The sequence below is a fragment of the Pogona vitticeps genome, chromosome 5 (assembly GCF_051106095.1).
Source record: "Pogona vitticeps strain Pit_001003342236 chromosome 5, PviZW2.1, whole genome shotgun sequence".
Taxonomy (NCBI): Eukaryota; Metazoa; Chordata; class Lepidosauria; order Squamata; family Agamidae; genus Pogona; species Pogona vitticeps.
In genome coordinates, this window is record NC_135787.1 from 195,150,001 (window position 1) to 195,171,765 (window position 21,765).

The window sequence follows — 21,765 nt, forward strand, 5'->3', positions numbered from 1 at the left end:
CGGGTCGGGAAAATGGGCACGGATCACCGGCCAGGATGACTCAACTTGGGTGCGCTCAACCTGTGTTCCACAGGGCTAAAAAATACCTAGAAGGGCATGGGGGTGGCCAGCTGGGTCAGGAAGCAACCATTGGGTCATTGACAGAAAGGGCAACCTTGGCCACCTGGACCAAGAAGACTTGGCATTTGCTCCTGAAGATGTCCTTGGTGGATCTGAAGGACGGTGGCAGCCAAAGCTGTTTCCTGGACAAGGTGCTGGAGCCAGGGGTGACCAGGCTGCTCAAGACAGTCTTGGCCGCTGCAGTTTATCCAGCCCAATTTTCCTGGCCTGTTGCTGGTCAAGACAATGCAACCTGCTAATAATGCAGAAGGCAATAAATGGAGGAGCAGCGGTAACAAACAATAGGTCAGTCCAGCCGCCACGGACTAATGAGTAACACCACGAGTTCCTTTTAAAATGCCATGTTCTGAGCACTGTGCGTGGTCTCCCGAGAGGCTCACTCAGCTGGCAAGAGAGCAGGGCGGTTCTCTCTCTCTCTCTCTCTCTCTCTCTCTCTCTCTCTCTCTCTCTCTCTCTCTCTCTGCCTCTGCTCTTTTTTCTCCTCTCACTCCACTGCGCTTTCTCTCTCTTGCTGGTTTGTTCCTCCCTCCCCAGCCATGCCACATCCCCTCCCACAGCTCTCAAGCAGAATTCCTCCCCCCCCCCGTCTTTTTATCATGATGCTATAGATTTTATGTACCCCTATCTTCTTATCAATCAGGTGATCTACTGGATCTCACCCACACCATCTTCCAGGCTTCCACTTTCCCCACTGGTGCGCATGTATTCTTTTCATCTGGTAACATTCCAGTGCGTGCTCTCCGGCTTCACACTGGGTTCTTTCACGCTTCCTGGAGGCTGGGCCATTGGTTGCCGTCCCTCCCTCCCGTCCTTCTGAGTGAAAATGGTCCGTGTGTCCTGCTTCTGCAGAAGCAAATTATGATCCGTATCTCTCTCCATGAACGACGAGTTTTACATTTCAGAGAACAGGTCAGCAGGAAGGACGGATCCAGCACCCGGGGAAGGAGAAGTCCTAGCACTCCACATAAGACTGGTAAGATCTCATTTGGAGTCTTTGCTCAGCTTCGACAACGTGCTATTTAAGAAGGATGAGGTCCATCTGGGAAGTATCCTGTGGGCGACTGAGGCGGGGGGGGGGAATTATTCTGGAGGAGGTGGCACAGGGTGGAAAAAATTCAGCTCCTAGAGAAGACAAGCAGTAGGAAAGTTGGAGGAGAAAATGCCTCTAAAGCAAGGTATGTAGCAGAATTCCAAATAAGAAGCTGGGTCTCGGGATGCAAAAAAAAACAAAAACAAAAAAAAACCATGATAAAGTTTATTCTTGTTTAAAAAGTTTCAGCTGAGACAGGCCAAAGGAGCTGACAAAGTTTTAAAAGCTTGCTTCTGAAGAAGGCCATTCACCAAAATGTGTCGATGTACCAATTCCCTGTTTTCTGCATGAAGTGGAGCTCAACCTGGTGGGACAGAACAGAGGCCAGAGACGGACAACCAAGACGAGGTGGCGGGGGGACTCCATGAAGAAGCCAAAGCTGTTGGCACCCTCCTTAAGAAAAAAAAAAAAACAAATTTATTGACTGGTACAATAAATTGGAAGTGGACTTGTTCACGAAAAGCTCACATCCAAAAACATAAAAGTGAGTTGTTCTGGGTTTTTCGGGCTCTTTGGCCGTGTTCTGAAGGTTGTTCTTCCTGATGTTTCGCCAGTCTCTGTGGCCGTCTCTTCAGAGGACAGAAACCTGTGAAACGTCAGGAAGAACCACCTTCAGAACACGGCCAAAGAGCCCGAAAAACCCAGAACAGCCATTAGATCCCGGCCGTGAAAGCCTTCACGAATATATAAAAGTGAGTCTTTAAGGTGCCACCATGTTTTTGTCTGTTTTAACATTTTATTTTCACCTATAATGCTTGCAGGGATTAACACTGTTACTCTGACAACTTGACCAGTACAGAAAATGATCAAGGAAGGAAAGGTTTTGGGGGAAAAGAGGACCCAAGTGAATGCACAATGGTGATGATGAGTGACTGAGGCAAGATTCTGAACTAGGCAGCTCAAAAATGTGGGGCTGAACAGATACCATTTTCACATCAGCAGCAATGGAGTTACTCAAGAGCAAGGAGGAAGAGCCCGCTGGCTGGCGTCCGGTCACTTGGTCCTTCCACTACAGCTGGCACCTTATTCAGTAGCATTGGATATGGGCAGAATTTTTTCTTTTTCTCTTAGGAGCTAAAAAACCAAGAGGGCTGAGAAAGGAAATGTTAAACGGTGTTGAACGTTAGACCTTGTGAGGCATTCAATAATACTATTAATGTTTGTACACGTGGAAGGTCCCGGTGATTTTATACTGCTAACTAGGTATCAACCTGTGATGTGGGTGATCGCAGAACAAAGGAAGGCTAATTGCCTTAGAGAGAGAGAGAGCCAAGGAGTTGACCGCGGACGTCCGAGCCAGCGGAGCCTACAGGCAATGCCCTGAGAGCTCTTTTATTGACTTAGCATGAGTTACACAGTATGTTGTTAGAATTCAGATAGGATACGAGTTACCTAATTGTAACTAGGATTGACTGAAATAACCCTTTGATCTTATGCTCCACCTCTAAGCGAAAGGGCAGAAGAAGGGGTCACCCCGCCCGCTGGCTGCCACCGCTTCCTGCCAAGAGTGTGTGCCCATCACTGGAACAGAATGCAGCTACAACCTTGAAGCAGAGGTTTCCCACACTGTGAAGCCAGAGGTTGGGGGTTTGATTCCCCACTGGACCTCCTTGACAGGATGATCTCTGGGGCCATCCAGCCCTGCAGTTCTTAGAGGAGGATGATTTTGGCTCATTGACTTAAAAAAATTTTTTTTTTTTTAAGGGAAGTGTCTGGAGCTCTTGAATGTAAGGATACAGGAAACAGGACCTGAGGCAACCCCATTGAAATGGAAGCTGTAAGGGACCGCTGTAACCAACTCTCCTTTGTCTACACCCCCCCCCTTTCTTTCTTTCCTCCCAGGCAAATGGGACCTCTCTTTGACTACAGAGTCTACTTTGTTTGCCTGCTGGCTCCCACCCTGTTTCTGAGGCTGGGCTCCTCCAGATCCAGCACACCTAACGTTACGCTTGGACATCATGGTTGCATAGACGGTAATCTGTTTTCCCTGCCCGCTTGGGAGCACGGGGAGGTTTAGTTACCCACACCACAGTTTTCCTTTCCCTCCATGTTCCTCCACTGCACCGCCGGTCATGCAACTGGTCCACGCATCTACTCTGCGCCTTCCCTCCAACCCTTGACTGTGCAAGCCTCCCCCCATCTTTCCCTCTCTGCTTGCGCCGGCGTGCGCACATGATGATTTATTTGATTATAGGCGCAAAATGTAAAGAAAAATGTCCCTCAGAGTGGATGTTCTATGAGGACACCTGCTACGGGGTCTTCACCGATGTTGTCGCCTGGGATGAAGCAGAGGTAAATAAAGCAGGCTTCCAAAGAGCTTCTTTGAGCAAAAGAGAAAGAGAAGGATGCAGAGGGACGCGGCGAGGGGCCCTGAAGCAATCACACACACGTGCATGCACATTGAGCCCCCAAAGGGCAGTGTTTCCAAAGGGATACACAGCCCATCTAGCAGGCTTAGATTTCGGGTTTGAGAAGAAAGCAAGTCAGGATTTATCATATTTTTCTGTGTATAAGACACCCCCATGTATAAGACACCCCCACTTTTCTAACCCAAAATTAAGAAATCTAAGTGGGGCTTAGCAAGTGTGGGGGGGAAAGGGATCAAAGCAGTGCAGGATCATTTTGATCCCTGCTTTCTCCCTTCGTGCTAAGCCCTGTGGGGCTTAGCAAAAGGAAGGGGAAAGGGATCAAAGCAATCCCATGACTGCATGATCGTTTTGATCCCTTTCCCCCTTATACAGCCACGGGATTGCTTTGATCCTTTTCCTCCTCCTTTTGCTAAGACCCATGGGACTTAGTAAGCAGAGGGAAAAGCAGGGATCAAAGCCACTCTACAGCCCTTTGATCCCTGCTTTCCTTTTGCTAAGGCTTAGCAAGTGGAGGGGAAAGCAGGGATCAAAACCCTGCAGGATCGCTTTGATCCCTGCTTTCCCCTCCACGTGTTTGTTCTCTCCTCAGCTTATTTCCGTGTATAAGACAACCCTCAATTTTTAGTCTTAAGATTTTAGACAAAAGATTTTAGTCTTATACATGGAAAAATATGGTACATCCCTCAGAGCTTGTCCAGGGTGCTTTCTTAGACTACGTTTTGCCTAGAGTGGTCGTAATTGACTAAATAGGTGGGAAACAAACAAACAAACAAACAAATATATAGAATTCACCACTCAGCGCCACAGTTCCTACAGGGATTGGAGAAACCATTTATTTACCCTTCGACGGGTCATTGACCCTGATCATGGCTTGCAGCCCTAAGCAAGTGGTAGAGCTAAGCAAGAAAGTAGGCTTGCTTGCAAATCAGGACAGAAACTCTCCTTATCAATTGACCAAGATAAGAAGGAATTGTGACCCCTGGAGATAGTGCCTGATTCTCCATGTGCCGCTGAGCAACAGAGCATGGGAAGGGAATAGGAAGGATTCAGCCCAGATAGGAATTTGCTTTGCTTGGTTCCGGTTGTCAGAAAACCCTGTTGCCAATTCCATCTTCCAAGTAGTGTGATTTAAGAAACACCCCCTTGGTTAGAGAGGTCATTTGCCCAGTTCTGTATGTGCTTTTATGCCAGCTGGGGCATTCTGGGAGTTGTAGTTTGAAAAGCAACTCAGTAAGAAGTAACTGAAAAGAAATCAAGAGATTTTCTGAGCTCTGGATTATGTTTCCCCTGACTTGAAGTCTGTGGGTTTCTACACTTAAAAGTTACATTAAAAAACCATTTTCTTTACTCACCGTTGAACAGATCCAACATCAAACTGACCAACATGACTGCTTTGCTTCAAAAGACCTCAACAGACGCTCTGACTGCTTCAAACAGACAAAAGAGAGGGGAAAAGGAACAGAACAGGCAGGCGATGCTCTCTTTGAAATCAGAGGCACGAGGGAACTATTGGTTAGCACTGGATAGATTGATAGTCGCCCGGCCTAGAAAAGTCCCTCCCCGCCAAACTTGCTAAAGGCAGCAAAAATAAATAAATAAATAAATAAATAAATAAATAAATAAATAAATAAATAAATAAATAAATAAATAAAAAGGTTCCAACACAACCAGAAAGTTGAGCTGCAAAACCGAGTCAGAAGAGGAAAGTTCAGCTCTTGGAGAAAGTCTTTATTCAAAGCCTCCCTCCTCCTCCTCCTTCTTCTTAGGCCACATGTTTCAGGTATCACCAGAGCCATCTAGCGTCCATCCTTGATGAAGAAGAGATGACAGCCATTTCCAAGTTCATTACCACTAATTATAAGTCCGTCGGGCCTATCTGGATTGGACTTCACGACCCCTTTGCGGTCAGTATCAAAGCTTTGCTTTTGGGTGGAGAAAGAGGAAGATGGGACCGGGTTGACGGAAGGTCATTCATTCATTCATTCATTCATTCATTCATTCATTCCTTCATTCATTCATTCATTCATTCATTCCTTCATTCATTCATTCATTCATTTGATTTTTCTATCACCCATCTGGCTACCCAGATGGAAATGTAAGGGCCCACCCCCTCCTTCCTCCTCTCACTACTCCTCCCAGTGCAAAGATATGCATCCTCTGTATTCCATCTGACTTGGTATGGGAGAGAGTAAGAGGGAAAAAGAGGAAGGAAAGCCTAAAGAGTATCAATCCGTATGGCAATCTCAGCAGCTCCATCTGGTGGCAAAAGTGGTTGTCAGCAGAAAAAAATGGAACCGTCTTATCTGCCCCCCTTACTACATGGACTGAACACACCCTAGGTAGGACAATAGTGGACATTACGGGCAGCAGGATACCAAGCATTTGACGATGGCCTCTGTCTGTTGGAGCAAAAGGAGCTTTCAGGGCCTGGGAATTAGAAACAGGCATTGACATTTAATTGTTTGGGGAAATTCATTTGGTGCATAGTCATGTCAGTCAATGTCTGCATCTCTCTCTCTCTCTCTCTCTCAATCTCAGTCTCAATCTCTCTCAAGATGTAGGTTGTAGTCCAATGCAAAACCATTCTCTTGGTCCTCTGAAGACTTTTGGGGCTAGGGCTGAGGATCATTCAGGGACAGCTTGGAAGTGAAATCCCAGCTTTGTGCACAAAAGGAAGCCCTCCAAACTGGGTGTCATGAGTGGTGACTGCTTGCAGCCTTAGTGGAGACAGGTTGGAGTTGCCTCCTTCTAGAGCAGAGGAGGCACAGCAGCCTTCAGGGAAAGGAGCAGGGGAAACGTAGAGACCAAGATTAGCAATGTACACATTGAACGGCTCCACCTGGTTACTCTCCTGGTTGTCGCCTCGCTGTTTCATATGACTTGTTATAGAATCCTGGAATTGCAGAAGAACTGAGTTGGGAGGGGCCCTTAAGGCCATAACCCCACATCAAAGCAGATCTGACAAAGATGGCTGTCTCGCTTTCTCTTGAATACCGCCAGCATGGGAGCGCTCAGCACCTCCCGAGGTCATTGGCTCCATCGTCGTACTGCTCTAACAGTTAGGGTTTTTTTCCTGATATTCAACTGAAATCTGGCTTCCTGTCACTTGAGCCCATGGTTGTGTGTCCTGCATTCTGGGATGATCGAGAACAGATCTTGCCCCTTCTCTGGATGACAGCCTTTCAAATACAGTGGCGCCTCGCTAGATGACGATAATCCGTTCCGCTGAAATCGCTGTTTAGCGAAATCATTGTCTAGCGAAAAGCATTTCCCCATTGGAATGCATTGAAACCTGTTTAATGTGTTCCAATGGGGAAGAATCGTCATCTAGCGAAGATCGGCCATAGGAAAGCCACTTTGCGAACCGCTGATCAGCTGTTTAAATAGCTGTCTTGCAAAGCTTAGGTCCCGAAAACACCTGTTTTGTGAGCATGGAGGGAGCTGTCAAAATTGTTGTCTAGCAAAAATTGGTTTGCGAAGCAGGGACCAAACATTGTCCAGCGAAATTCCCCCATAGGAATCACTGTTTTGCGAATCGCTATAGCTATTGCAAAAAGTCTATGTCTAGCGAAAAAACTGTCATGCGGAGTAACTGTCTAGCGAGGCACCACTTGTATTTGAAAAGTGTTTTCATATTACACTTCAGTCTTTTGCTCTCAAGGCTAAACATGTCCAGTTCTTTCAGCCTTTCCTCATAAGGCTTGGTTCTCCAGTCCCCTGGATCCTCCTGGTTGCCCTCCTCTGAACTTGGTTCCAGTTTGTTGGCATCCTTCTTGAAGTGCAGTGTCCAGAACTGGACACTGTACTCAAGAGGTCGCCTAATCAGTGCCAAATGGATGGGGAAACTAGTATGTCATGGGATTTCATAGAATCATAGACTCGTAGGATGATGGGAGTTGGAAGAGGCCTCTAAGGCCATGGAGTCCAACACCTTGCTCAAGGCAGGGATCCCGAATCAAAGCCCTTCCGGTCCTATGCTCTCTTGAATGCCTCCAGTGTTCAAGCACTCACCCTAAGCATCCATGCTTAGCTTCTGGAACCACATGGTTCAGAACGAAGGTACTGCTGATACTCAAGGAAGAGTCTTCTCTCTTTTTCTTTTGCACGGAATCAACAGAAATCCGGAAGGAGGGGCTCCCTCTTCTTGTCCAACCTCCTCCTCCTCAATTTCTTCTCTCTATAGAACAGGCGCTGGCGCTGGACGGACCTGTCCTTAAGCTCATACCTCTCTTGGAACGATAAAGAGCCCAATGGCAGGAAAAAGAAAGAACTGTGTGTTCATTTGGTCGTGAACAGAGGTAAGGAGGAGCCCAGGAAGCCAGCTGGACCCAGAGAAAGAGAGCCGGGGAATGTAAAAGTATAAAAGTAGGACTAAGGGCCAGACGGGCTGGCAGGATTCTGGCAGCTTCATTCATTCATTCATTCATTCATTCATTCATTCATTCATTCATTCATTCATTCATTCATTCATTCATTCATTCATTCATTCGAGTCATACACCACCCCATTATTTACAATGCACTGTTTTGGGTGGTTTATAACAATCATGAATAAAACACATACCCACATACCCAACTAGAAAGCTAAAAACAATTAGTAGGTAAGACCTGTGGCATCAATGGTGGGTACACAATAAAACAGCAGGTCAGGAGAGATAATGTCAGGCGTGTAGGTTGGATCTTGTGTACCGTGAGGAGTCACTGAAGGATGCATCTGAAGTTGGTCATAAAGCTAGAGGTGTCATTAAATACCATGATATTCTCTCTCTCTCTCTCTCTTTGGGTGGTTTTCTTTTGTCTTCTTTTGGTTTTCATCAGGGTAGGCAGCCTCCAGAGGTCCCGAGACTGCAAACTCCCACCCCTGGACCTCATAGAGCTGCACAAGGGGCTCCACTCCGAGAACTCAATCTGATTCTTTTTCTTGCAAGCTTTCCCCCCACATCATTAAAAAAAAAACTCCCTTAACCCTTTTATAATAATCATGTGCTGTCAAGTGAATTCCAACTGATGGCAAACCCTTTTTCAGGGTTTCCCAAGGACTTCTCATCCCTTTCTTCTGCGGCGGGGGGGGGGTGCCCTGGGACTACAACACAGCTTGCCCAAGGCCACCTAGGCTGGCTCAGTGGGGGAATCGAACTCCCAACCTCTGGGTCCATAGCCAGAGACCTGTCTTTTCTAGGTAGAGAACACTCAGAAATGGTTTACCGTCCTTTTCTTTTGGGAGCTATAGTTTTGAGAGGGGGGGTCACAAAAAGCGACGGGGCGGGGGGTCCTCAGTGGAGGAAGACTGTGCCACGGGCCCAGGTTTCCCTGTATGAGCTAGGAATGAGGATCAAGCTTTTATTCCCCCAAGAGGCCGAAAACATTGGCGAAACGGAAGCCAAACCTGAGTCCACCTCTTTCTTGCTTTCCAGAATACATGCGCTGGAATGATGCAAAGTGTTCCATGGAGATGGCCTTCATCTGCAAATATCACCTCTGAGGGAGGCAGGAGAGGCCAGTGGGTGCTGGCAAGATCGCACAGATGATGCTTAGGGTCTCCTTCCATGGAAGGACGGAGAGGTCTCCTCGTTTCAAGGTCCTTGTACTTGGACGTTCTGTCCACACAGGGCCAGACCGTCTTGGGTGAAACCAATAAAACATCTTCTGCAACTTCTCGTGTTCCTTCTCTCCTCCCTGCCGAAAAATGGACCCCAAGTGTTACTGATCTAGTTGTTGTAGGTTTTTTGGGCTGTCTGGCCTTGTTCTTGAGGATAATAGGACTCACAGAGAAACTGACAAGCTTATTTATAAAAATGAGCTTTTATTTTGGCTGAATCGTATTAGGAAAAAACATCTTAACTGTTAGAGTAGTATGACAATGGAGCCCATGATCTCAAGGGGAGGTGGTGAGGGCTCCAACGCGGGAGGCCTTCAAGAGAAAACAGGACACCCCCCCCCCCGGGCAGATCTGCTTGGATTTTGGATCCCTGCTTTGAGCAATGGGTTGGGCTTGATGGCCTCCGAGGCCCCTTCCAACTCAATTTATTTTATGCTTCTGTGTTTTGATGATGTCTCATCCAGAAGAAGCTTCTTCTCATGACCTTTGCCTGACCTGACAGATGACTGCCAGGGGGAAGCAGATGTTTATCGCAGCTGGGTTGGCCAAGGACACCTGGAGTTGGAAAACTAGGCTGTCATTCACTCATTAAGCAAGTGCTTTGAAGATACGCTGTGTTATCATTTTGCCAATTCATACGGTTTGATCTTATCACTGTACCCATGAAGTGGTCACTTTTCAGTCATTTTGACAATTAAGCAGGCATGTGTCCTGGTTAGAATTAGACCAGCATGTCCCAACCTTTTTCAAATTGTGAACCCTTTTTATTATAGGTAATTAACCCATGACCCACCACTACCACCTCTGCATGAAAACCTATTTTAATAAGGTAAAGCATATATATATATATATTTGCTTTACCTTATTAAAATAGGTTTTCATGCAGAGGTGGTAGTGGTGGGTCATGGGTTAATTACCTATATATATTTAATAGGATGGTTGCACTTGCATCTGGACAATAAACCAGTGTTGAAACCCTTTGTGGTGAAATTTCCTCTAAAAATTATTGCTACTGAAAATTGCCACAGCAACCCTGAGAAAACACTTTGTGACACCCCCCCCCTTGGGGGTCATGACTCCCAGGTTGGGAACCTATGACATAAATGGACAGAATGACCAGTTGCTAGTTTTAGGGGCTCCCACCAGGCAAAAAGGGGTTCAGATCATTTCTCTATCCTTTGCAGCACTTACTCTTGACTAAGTCCTTCCAGTATGAATTCCTATAATATTTCTGCTAGTATGTTTTTTTTTCTTTCTCTCTCTCTCTCCCCCCCCCCTTGATAAAACCTTGTAACTTTCACCGACTGGTGACTGTTGATTGTCTCTTGACTCCGAAACCACCTCTCGGCCCCAGCAAGACACCCTGGTCCTTTCTTTTCTCCAACTTAGCTGCTGAAGGACGCTCAGAAGGCAGCCAGTCTCCTAGGGTGGGCTGGTTTCTTCTGGACCTTCCCCTGCGTTGGATGGTCAAGCAATCTAGATGTAAATTTAAAAGGGGAAGGGGCTGCATCACAGGCCAACTTGTTTACTTGTTTGTTTGCATGCTAACTAATCAGAGGGGTTTGATGTTCCCGGGGCTAGATTATCTCCACCTCTGTTCATCCCCCCCTTCTCACCGTGGGGTTTGAGAAAGTCCATTGTTGTTCACGCATGGTTTTTTCACCTGGGAAGATGCTAGACCTCCAGGCTGGATCTCTGAACCGAAGAGATCCAGCCACGTGGACTGAGAAAGAAAAGTGCCTGTTTTAGAAATGGGCATTTTATGCGAGTAAAATACAGAAACCTTTTAATACTTGAATTGCTTCCTGAGTTATTATTTTCTAAAGTGCTAAGCCTTGGTGAGGGTGGTCAGAAGGGGACTCCTTAGCTAATTCTGACCCTCAAGCAGCTGGCCTTCTGCGGTGCATTTTACTGGAACTTAAACGAGTTCCCAAAGAACGTTCCACCCCCTGCAGCACAGCCTTGTTCGTGGAAAAGAGAAGCAGCCTCAGTAGAGATGAGGAGGCCTCCCTCAAGAGCCTGCCTTGTAATATTTGCAGGGTCCAAAAAATAAAGAGATAAGATCCAGTGTCTGCTTTGCTTTAGAGGGACAACCCAGATATCCCAACCGAGGGACGGGAGCTCGTTTGATGCCTCGTTCTTTTGAGAAGGAACATAACACGGGAGGTGTTTTGTTGTTGTTTTGTGGAAGGTAAGCACAAACTAGTTTTGCACCAATCATGTGTGTCATCTCTTGCTTCCTTTTGTTATATTTATGTACAGTGGTGCCTCACTAGACAGTTACCCCACATGACACTATTTTCGCTAGACATTGACTTTTTGTGATTGCTATAGCGATTCACAAAACAGTGATTCCTATGGGGGAATTTTGCTGGACAATGTTTGGTCCCTGCTTCGCAAACCGATTTTCGCTAGACAATGATTTTGACAACTCCCTCTGCGCTCGCAAAACGGGTGTTTTCGGGACCTAAGCTTCGCAAGACAGTGATTTAAACAGCTGATCGGCAGTTCGCAAAACGGCTTTCTTATGGCCGATCTTCGCTAGACAACGACGATTCTTTCCCATTGGAACACATTAAACAGGTTTCAATGCATTCCAATGCAGAAATGCTTTTCGCTAGACAATGATTTCGCTAAACAGCGATTTCAGTGGAACGGATTATCATCATCTAGCGAGGCACCACTGTATAACTCTTTGATACCCAGTGTGATGTAGTGGATACAGAAATGGATCAGGAGGACTCTGGAGACCAGAGGGTTTTTTTTCCTAAGATAGCCCCATGGGCTGGCTAAAAACAAAAAAGACCGAATGCACCAAAAATTGATTCGTGGTTTGTCAGTTCACCGGGGGGGGGGGGGGCAGAATTCACGAACAACAACCCATAAAAGGTTGTTCTTGTTTTTCTTTTAAAATTGACACTCCAGTTATTAACACCTCTCTCTTTCCTTCTCATTCAGTGCTCTGGCTTTTCACAACTGCCAGAGCACTTTCGCTGGGAGATCTCTGTGATTTTTTTTTTTTTAAAGAGCCAAAAGGAGAGTCTGTTGGCCGAAGGGCATTTCGGCTGCTCTAAGGAAGTTTTGGGTAGCACCAGCTTCTGAGTATCCCTTGCTCCCTGTACAGCTTTGTCTAAAGATGGCACCATTAAACCAGTAGTTCCTGGTTAAGGAAAAGTGTCAGTGGGTGCAAATCGCAGGTGTCAACGTTTTCAGTTAAAGGTGCTTCAACTGTAGAGGTTGAGGTCTCTGGTTGGGAAGCCAGAGGTTGGGAGTTCGATTCCTGGCTGGAGGGGCCTTTCCGCCCTACAGTTCTAAGACGACAGAGCCCCAATTCAAGGTGATCATAAAGGAGCAGGAGACAGATGTGTGGCCTGAGAAACTTTACTCCTTGGAGAATTCGAACTGGTAGCACATTGGGCAGGTCATGATGGTGAAGGACTTGGGATGGAAAACCAACTTGGGGTTAATCATCTGCTGAAGAGCCGCAACCAGGGACTTAATTCAGATTTCTCACGTAGAGGTGAACTTGCAGAGGTAGGAGGCCTTTTCGTTACATTTGACGGATGCCCATTGCTTATACTCTAGAAGAGACCCCCGAAAAATGATGTCCGGGATCTTTTCCCTCCCAGGCCCTCCCCACCGGCCCTCCCGCCCGTCTTGAAACAAACAGGTGGCCTCCGACTCTCTCTTCTTCCCCCCAACCACTGAATAAAGGAAGCAAAGTCTCCTCACGCCATCCTCCCCCCCCCCACATCCAACTTCGAGCCCTTCTGGACTTCTACTGTTGGTGAACTCATAGAGGGCCCCAGTTTCTCCTCACCTTTATAGTTAAGGAGATGGACACAGACCTTAGCTAAGACAGAATAAGCGGGTTCAAAGTCTGCCCATGCCGTGTACTTCTTTGGAGAACGGTCCGTCCATTTGAACACTTTCATCTGCAGAAAAAGCGACAGAGGGAGGGAGATGGGCTCTGGGGAGAAAAAGGCGGCACTCTTCCCACACCTGCCCACACAGTTGGCCCCAGCACCGTGGACATTTTAGAGATTGGGGAGAGTTTGCAGAGAAGCCTTCTCAAGGCTGGCCCTGAAATGGAAGGGAACCTGATGCACAGCATGGCATGACATGTTTCCTCTGGCTTCCTCGTGGACGAATTCACCCCATCTGCCTACGTTGTGGTTCAGGCATCTGGTTGTGGAGCCAAAGGTTGGGAGTTCGATTCCCACCCATCTTCAGGCCTCTTTGGGCTGGACTCAATAATCCAGAGGGTCCCTTCCAGCTCTGCAGTTCTACGATTAAGATTATGCTATTTGAACGTCTTCCCATGTTCATGGGATGCAGAGAAGCTGTCTCTATTGCAGAAGAGGTCAACAGCCCTCTCTCTGTGTCTTTCTCTGGACAGAGGGAAGCGCACAGGGCTTCCTCCTTTAGAGACAGATTCTGACACAGGAGGCTCTTGTATCTCTTAGGTGCTGAGCTGCCTACGTACAGTGGGACCAAGGTAGAAAGCCTGGAATGGATTGAGGCTAAGGACCTCCGTACAACCCTGGCCTCCAGCAAACTGCACCACCTCCCTGTACTGTATCTATAAAAAGCCAAAAGGCTTCAAGGCAGGAGATCTAAAAGGTTGCTTCTCCTTGTGTCTTCCTCCTAGAAGTCAACAGAGACCCTATTATGTGTCCCACCACCTTCAAGGACCTGAGACCGGCCTTTCTCAGTAGCAGCTGTCTCATGATGGAACTCCCTTCCTAGGGACCATAATTGGCCTCATCCTTCAGAAGACGACTGTATTGTTCCAAAGGGCCGATGGTCTCCAGGGCTGTGTGGTTGTGGTGGTTGTTTTTTCACAACATTTTTGGAAAACCAATTTGTTCCCAAATGCTAAAAACAAAATCTCTTTCCGTTTTTCAAAAAAGCTTGTTTCGAATTTTTGTTTTTAAACCTATCATTGATGGTTTTCCTTTCACGATTGTCTTAAGCGATCAGGTGGGCAGAAAGACAGGGAGCAGATGCTTTGCTCAATGACCGCCGGAACAACACCTTGCTTTCTAAAGTGACTTCCGGCTTTTGAGCAGAAATGCCAGCGGAAGACCCTCCTGCTGCTCCCTGCCGGTTCTTTTCCTCGCCTTCCTGCTTCCCGCACCCTCCCGGGCACAAAGCGTGACCTCTAGGCTGTCCCTTGAAAAGTGTGTTGAATGAGTGTTATTTACCCTCATGACATTATGCAGTCCTATCCAGACGTATTTTATGTTCTTATGGTTATTGGTGATGTGGCTCGACACAACTTCGTTCTCCGCCCAGCTAAGGATGGAGGCAAGGTGGCCGTTGATCCCGTAGCCCTGGCACTCGGCCTGAGACGGAGGAGCAGAGCAGGAAAACATGGGTTGACTCCCTTTTCCTAAGGCTTGGTTGCAACTTAACCCTAAACCCTAAACCCCAACCACAGCCTTCCTCCGTTACAAAAATCAGTGGATGGAATCCTGGCACCAGCGGACCATCTTTCAGACAAGAGAGTTGTTGTTGGTTTCTTGTTTTTTTGCTTGGATTTGCCCGTTTTGGATGGAATGGAGAGGTTAGGCTCTTGCTTGTGCAGCACCCTCTCAGGGCAGAAGGAAATAAAGGTGAAGTCTAGAAGTGTTCTCTGTTCTGGATTAGAATTTCCAGACTTCTGGAAGCATTTCTTTATTTGGTTCATTTCTTTAGACTTAACCCCTCAGCTATTTAGTGGACAAGCCACTATTCTAGACAGCTGGGGGTTAAAAAAGATACGCGCAGAATTTTAAAACTGAACATATAAAAACAAACCTCCCTGCATAAAAACCTCCAGTCCAGCGAATAAGGCAAGACTCACAACGGCGAAAGCGTGGGCCGCCATAAATGGACTAGAAAGCTTTGGTTAAAAAGATCCATTATTTCCACTCATTCATGGCGCCATCTCCTCCAGTCCATCATTCCAGCACTGTGGGTACGTTTGTGTACAAGGAAAAAAGCAAAAATGGGAAATATAACTGGCTGTGGAACTCTGTGAGGTGTAGACCCTCCCTCACAAAACAACAACAAAAACCACTCCCCAAAACCAACCAACACATCCATCTGTAATAAGAGTGGGTTATTTTTAGAACAGCGTAGAGGAAACCCTGACATCTGAGCGTTCAGCCTGGAGGCAGGCAGTGCATCACGGCCTCTCCCAATTTGAAGAGATCCTTGTCCAGCAGGCCGAGGCAAAGAGGAAGTCACAAAAGCAGCAAAACCAGGGAGCCGGACAGGGGACAGATTGGATCTGTCTTCAGTGTGCAAGAGATTGTCACTCTCGAATTGGCCTTCTCAGCCACACTAGGCGCTGTTCCAAGTCCTCCATACAGAGCACGTTACCATAGTCTTTCGAGACTGAAGGATGCCTAACAACATTTTGTACAGAAATACTGTTAACTACTAAAAGTAATTTTGACTTCTGGATGCTCTTTCCAGAATCTTCCAGGCAGAGAAGACTCAGGAATGGTTTCCCATTCCTTTCTTCTTGGGGGGGGGGGAGCCCTGGGACTACCGTTCAGCTTGCCCAAGGGCACCCAGGCTGGCTTTTCCCCTAGGAGGCTCATTGGGGAATGGAACTCCCAACCTCAATCTAAACCATGGAGCTATCCTGCCAATTTACAGGCCTAATACAGCAAGAGATTATTATTTATAATGTACTATTTCTTGTTTACTTATTTGGAACTAAGTTCCAAACAGAGTAGTCCTAGAACAAGCTGGAATTCTTAGCATGTATACATGACTGAAACAGAGCTGTAGTAACTCCTGTTCTCCCCCCACCCACCATTCTGCATTTCATAGCCATAGCTGGAATTTTTAGCATGTGGAAAAACCCGAGCTGGAATTTTCAGCATGTATACATTACTGAAATAACGACGTCTACGTTGGCTTGGGCATGTTGTGAGAATGGCCGATGGTCAGATTCCAAAAGATCTCCTGTATGGAGAATGAGTGCAGGGAAATCGCCCCAGAGGGAGGCCCCAGCTGCGATCCAAGGAGATCTGCAAGTGGGATCTGAAGGCCTTAGGAATGGACCTCAACAGATGGGAAACCCTGACATCTGAGCGTTCAGCCTGGAGGCTGGCGGTGCATCGTGGCCTCTCCCAATTTGAAGAGACCCTTGTCCAGCAGGCCGAGGCGAAGAGGCAGTCCCGGACGCAGCAAAATCAGGGAGCTGGACAGGGGACAGACTGTATTTGTCTTCAGTGTGGAAGGCATGGTCACTCTCGAATTGGCCTTCTCAGCCACACTAGACGCTGTTCCAAGTCCTCTATTCGGAGCACGTTACCATAGTCTCTCGAGACTGAAGGATGCCTAATCTATCAAATCTGTTCACTTATTTGATTTCTGTCCTATCGTTACTCTTAGGATCCCAGAGCTAACAACCTATGTAAAAACCAGAGCATTTAGGGCTCCAGTTGACAGATATACAAAATAACAAATTGCAGATATGGTATGTAGAACCAAAGATGACAGGGACCTGATAGAAGAAAATGCAGCGAACAATGCAAACAAACCGCAACAGCAGATGAAACCGCTGCTTATACCACAAAAGCTTGCACAAATAAATAGGTTTCAAAGGAGTTCTTGCATGGGGAGAGCAAGGAGCAAGCACACCTCTCACAGAAAGGATGCTACTACCAAGAAGACCCTGCAGTCTATGGTGCCCCCCCCCTCAGGCCACGCTGCTTCTGGGGCTCCCCAAGAAGAAACTCCGCAGCCAATTGTAAATCCCAGGGTCGATCCATACCTCAGTCCCTACATGACCTGCTTTGGGTTTTGTGTCCAGAGGCTGGACGAGTGGCGTCTTACCTCTGCTGCCTTCCAGGTCAGCTTTTCATAGAAGAGCCCGTAGCAGTGGTTGTTGTAGGCCATCCAACCTCCGGGGCAGGAGGCGGCATTCGCTCCTGCCGGAGGGGAAGGGAAGCGCAGTCAGGGGTGAAGCAGAAGGTTGCATGTGGGAGTCAGAGAGATTCAGACCCTGCTGGAGGGTATGAGCTTCTTCTTGGCTGCGTGGTCAGACTCCCTCACTGGTAGGTTCAGGAACCACCCAATATTGCCCAAAAACACTGGTCAACAGAGACTTGGTGGGGTGGCCCCAAAGGTGACAAGACCCTCTCTCTGTCCCTCTCTCCCTGTCTCTCTCTGTGTTTGTGTAAAGCACAAGGCAGAACCAGGAAAAGTTAAAATGGTTTGTATTACCTCTCCCAGACACCTGCATCACATGATGAAAGCTGGATGAAAACATGTTCTAGTTAGTGGAAGGAATGAGTTTAAAAAGCATGGGATTTGTGCACTAAAATAGGTAGAGATTTCCATGCAAGGAATGGAAAGGGTGGGGGAAAAAAGGCTTTGTGAGACCCACGATGGGAACTTGATGAGATGTGCATATCGGTGGGGTCTGGCAAAACCGTTGAGAAGAGCAAAACTGGCAGGAACCTGATGGTATTCACTGGCATTTCGGCAGACGTGTTGAGGGCACAGCCATATGTGCCAAAGGAACCCCAGTTATATCCAGTGGTGGGATTCAGCAGGCCAACAAACGGTTCTGCAGAATCAATAATACATTAGCTACCGGTTCTGTAGAACTGGTGCGAACCTGCTGAATCCCACCACTGGTTATATCCATATTTAAGGTGTTATAAATTTCTGTTCACACAATGCATGGGTAACGTCATCGATTCCTTTGGCCAGCCAATCGGGTTTTTTTCTACCTCGCTAGCAAGGTTTTTAAAAAATGATCTGATCCCTGTATCGCTTCGATCTTCACTGTTTCGGAGCATGTGAATGTTGCTGTTGATTCATTTACTTTGTGAAAAGGTTGGGTTTTGGGGCACCATGGCCACTGCATGGCCACCAGACTTGTGCTCTTTAAAAATATATATTTTAACTGCTTAGCGATAAATCACTTACTTTTACTAATTTTTCCTCCACAACAGTTTACCAATGTATCACTTAGCCAACGCCTTCTGTATGTTAACCATCATCCCCACTTCTGTATGGGTTATCAAAAACCTCCCCCCCAACTTTCCAGCAACAATTCAAGACCTTTTAAATGCTGCCCTATATTTATCTAGTGAGTGGCATTTCCCACATGGTGGTGCATCGACTAACAGTTGGAAGTCACAGGAAAATAGCGATATATCACTTAGGATTTTTTAAATTTTAAAACAGTGGGTGCCCAGAAATAGGATGGAAAATGAACTGGTTTCTATGAGATTGCACATGTAGCCTACAGAACCGGTACAATTAGCAAGAAATGTACCAGTTAAACTGACAGCCATGTGAACGGTCCCACATCAATATATTTGTACTGTATGTATGCCACGTGACTATACGCACACACAAATATAGATTTTTTTAAAAAGGAGGAAATTGCAGGATACCTTACAAGCAGTGAAGGTAAGAAAGGTCCCTAAGGGCATTTTCAAGGTGTCCAGTGGCTCCCCTTGAGAACGGGGGCCAAGCCACCCCGCCGTTGGGTCTTGGCAGGAGACTCACCTTGCAAGAAGTAGCCGAGGGCCAGCACCCGCAAGAAGGACAGGGGAAAAGGAGAGGGCGACCTCATCTGCCCCTGGAGGGAGAGAAAACAATTGGGGGGGGGGGGAGAAGTGCATTGGCTTCAAACAGGACAGGAGAACAGGCTGCCCCCTTCCCTAAAGAGTGGCATGGGGCAGGATTTGGGGAAAAAACTACTTTTTGAATGGTGGTTGTGTGTGATCAAGTCACCTCCAATTCATGGCTACCTCATGAATGAGTGACACACACTCACCCCCCCTCCAGAAAAGGTTCTGTCCTTAACAGCCCTGCCCAGGTTTTGCAAATTGCTAGACTGTGGCTTCCTATATTCCATCAGTCCATCTCACCATCTCGGTCTCCCCGTTTTCCTGCTGGCCTTCATTTCTCCCCCAACGTTGTTATCTTCTCCAGTGACTCTCGTCTTCTCATGATGTCCCCAAGACTGCAACCTTTGGACTACAAGTCCCAAAATCCCCAGCCAGCATCCCCCCCCCACTCTAATAGGGAGCTATGGCAAAGGGAGGTCACACCAAAGACCCACTCGGAGCAGGTCTTTTGCAGAGATAATATCTCTGAATGGCCCGCTCAAGAGCAAACGATCTTCAAATGCTTTGTGGGACAACAGGGACCATGGAGAGCAGTCTACCGTTCCTGGAAAAATCTGTTTCACTCTCCACAATGGTGAGGATTGTAGCTGAGCTCAAAGGGAATGGGAATAGCTCAGGGGTTGAGGTCTCCGGCTGTGGAGACAGAGGTTGGGAGTTCGATTCCCCCGGTGGGCTTTCTTGACGGGGCTAGACTCGATGATCCGAAGGGTCCCTTCCAGCTCTGCAATTCAAAGGTGATTATTGTTCAAAACCACCAGCCGCAGTCAATCAAAATTATAAAAACATTGACTGTTATTATATAACAGATACAAGTTTTAACCAACAACCTAAGGATCTGTTAAATATTGGCGCGGTATGTATGCTGTTCCTAATATTACATTTTTGCAGCTCTGATGGTGTGATATCTGAGATCTGCAATGGCTTATAGTCCTGGGTGAAGTTTCCTGAAATGGTTCCCAAAGCCCCGATGACTCTATGGGGACCCCTGAAGTGTTTTTCTTCCAGGGGCGAGATGTTTTGATGGCCAGGTCTCTGTCCTTTGTTAAGTTTTTCCAGTTCTTTATTTTCAACTCTGGCATCCCCTGGATTTGCAGTGTCAATGATCCGGACCTTTCTTCGTTCTATCACTACTACTGTGTCTGGTGTGTTATGTTCAAGGTGTCTGTCCGTTTGGATCCGGAAATCCCACAAGATCGTGACTTCCTCATTTTCTGACACCTTCTCTGATGTTCCCATTCTTCCTCTTCCTCCTCCTCTTCCTCCTCCTCTTCTTCAGCCTGATGGAAAGGGCAGATGATGGCACAGCCCTTGCTGCTCATAGTATTTTGGGGCTTCAATCCGGTGAGCCCCACATTCACGATACCTCTAGGGAGTGAGCGACTTGAGCGCCCCACCATTCATTTTGCACGTTGTTGGTCCTGATTGCACTGCTGGGTATCTTTAAAGAAGGCCAGGGGAATGATCCTGCTTAAAGTTCTAGAGGTAGTAGATGCAGATTTAGGAACAAGAGCGATGGATGTTTTGACCAGGTTCCTCTCCCATGGGCCTTGCCATGACACTCCACCCCCCCATACCTCTCCTGTTTCAGTGGGGAATGGGTGGCCCCTGTGATCATCCCACACCTCCATCCCATACGAATTGGTTCTCAGTAGCCAGATGGTTGTGGAGGAGGAAGGAGCAGTGGCACCCCAGGTGGGGAGAGGGAGGGGAGGAAGACCCTAGTGATGGGCAGTTGCCCGACCAGGACCTTGTGCCCGGTCATGAAATGATGGAACAAACTTCTCCTGAAGGCCACTGGAGAATACCTTTTCAAGGGCATTTTACACGAAGGGCAGAGCCAGCCCTGCTGTTGGGGGGAGATGAGGCAGCTCTCTCAGGCAGCAGCAGAAGAGAATGAGCAAGGTCCTTGGAAGGCAGCGCTGTGTGCGTGCCCCCAAAGCAAAGCCTTAGGCCCTTGAAGCCATCTCAGCATCTCCAAGTGCAGTGCAGAATGCGCCCCCCCCCCCCCCCAATGCTTCATGTTGACTTCAGATCCCACCAGCCATCTGGCCACCATCAGGAAGGGGGCCATCTGGTCCATCAGCTTAAAATTGTCACATGGAAAACCATGCGCATAAGGGCATCCATTCCAGTTCCCTCTGGCTGGACGCCATGTCCCTAGTCGCACGGATGATTGAAGCCCAGCACTCAGTGCAAAGCCTTAAAATGACCTCTGACCGCTTGCCTGCCTGCCTTTATGCAACCGGATAAGTCAACGTGTTTTTATCCGAACTTTATCAGAGGGCACCATTGTTTAAACCACCACCACTTCACATTTCGTTTCCAGCTATCGTTTAATCCAGATCTCCCTCAAGGTGCCCTTAACCCCATTTCAGAGCACCAGGCAAGCATTTGCTGGATGGCTTGATGGCTTAAGTCTTTGGCTACGGAGCCAGAGGTTGGGAATTCAATGGCGCCCTTGTTGAGAAGGGCTGGATTTAGGGTCCCTTCTAGCTCTGTAGTTCAAAGGTAATTTGCTGCCAGTGAATATCCACCCCATGGCAGTGTGAAAGGTGGTCAAAGAAACCCCACGGCTTACCAATGTGCTGGTTTTTCTCCTTCCCTCCTCTCCCGGTGGCTTTTCTAGCAGGAAGACCTGTTCTTCCTCTTGGGATGAAAGCTCAATGATTTGGAGAGCGCTCCGTGTGTGATACGCCGATGCAGGCCACCCAATAGAAGGGTACGACCCAGAAACATGCGTGGAACATTTTGCTCTGCAAGCTTCAGGGATGAGCGATGGCGTGTGGGAAAGAGCAGCCAGCAGGAAGCAGAAAGAAACTCCAGTCAGATTTTTAAAGAAGTCCTCTGGGAAGACGGCTCTTCAAACCGGGAGGTTTCTCAAAAGGAAGGGCTGCTTACGAAATGGTTGAGGCCTTACACTGGGTCTAATTTTAAA

The 21,765-nt window shown here is 47.4% G+C and overlaps 2 protein-coding genes across 2 annotated transcripts; one reads left to right on the top strand and one right to left on the bottom strand.

The window, feature by feature from the left end:
• Positions 1-2,143: 2,143 nt before the first annotated feature.
• LOC110090275 (C-type lectin) lies at positions 2,144-9,227 on the top strand. Its single transcript, XM_073002401.2, has 5 exons — positions 2,144-3,183; positions 3,405-3,502; positions 5,346-5,483; positions 7,763-7,877; positions 8,993-9,227. Exons 1-5 carry the CDS (start codon positions 2,979-2,981, stop codon positions 9,058-9,060), a joined length of 624 nt encoding a protein of 207 aa, XP_072858502.2. The 5' UTR covers positions 2,144-2,978; the 3' UTR covers positions 9,061-9,227.
• Positions 9,228-12,193: 2,966 nt separating this feature from the next.
• Positions 12,194-18,772, bottom strand: LOC110090271 (C-type lectin BpLec). Its single transcript, XM_073001954.2, has 5 exons — positions 18,706-18,772; positions 17,017-17,111; positions 14,385-14,525; positions 12,998-13,112; positions 12,194-12,758 (listed from the first exon to the last, which is right to left on the bottom strand). Exons 1-5 carry the CDS (start codon positions 18,770-18,772, stop codon positions 12,688-12,690), a joined length of 489 nt encoding a protein of 162 aa, XP_072858055.2. The 3' UTR covers positions 12,194-12,687.
• Between the last annotated feature and the right edge of the window lie 2,993 nt (positions 18,773-21,765).

Excerpts from the sequence above, each read along its gene's own strand:
- LOC110090275 (XM_073002401.2), top strand. The coding sequence starts at position 2,979 with ATGGAAGCTGTAAGGGACCGCTGTAACCAACTCTCCTTTGTCTACACC. Across the intron at positions 5,484-7,762 it reads GACTTCACGACCCCTTTGCG|AACAGGCGCTGGCGCTGGAC; the intron begins GTCAGTATCAAA and ends TTCTCTCTATAG. Across the intron at positions 7,878-8,992 it reads TCATTTGGTCGTGAACAGAG|AATACATGCGCTGGAATGAT; the intron begins GTAAGGAGGAGC and ends CTTGCTTTCCAG.
- LOC110090271 (XM_073001954.2), bottom strand. The coding sequence starts at position 18,772 with ATGAGGTCGCCCTCTCCTTTTCCCCTGTCCTTCTTGCGGGTGCTGGCC. Across the intron at positions 14,526-17,016 it reads TGACCTGGAAGGCAGCAGAG|GCCGAGTGCCAGGGCTACGG; the intron begins GTAAGACGCCAC and ends CCTCCGTCTCAG. Across the intron at positions 13,113-14,384 it reads GACTGCATAATGTCATGAGG|ATGAAAGTGTTCAAATGGAC; the intron begins GTAAATAACACT and ends CTTTTTCTGCAG.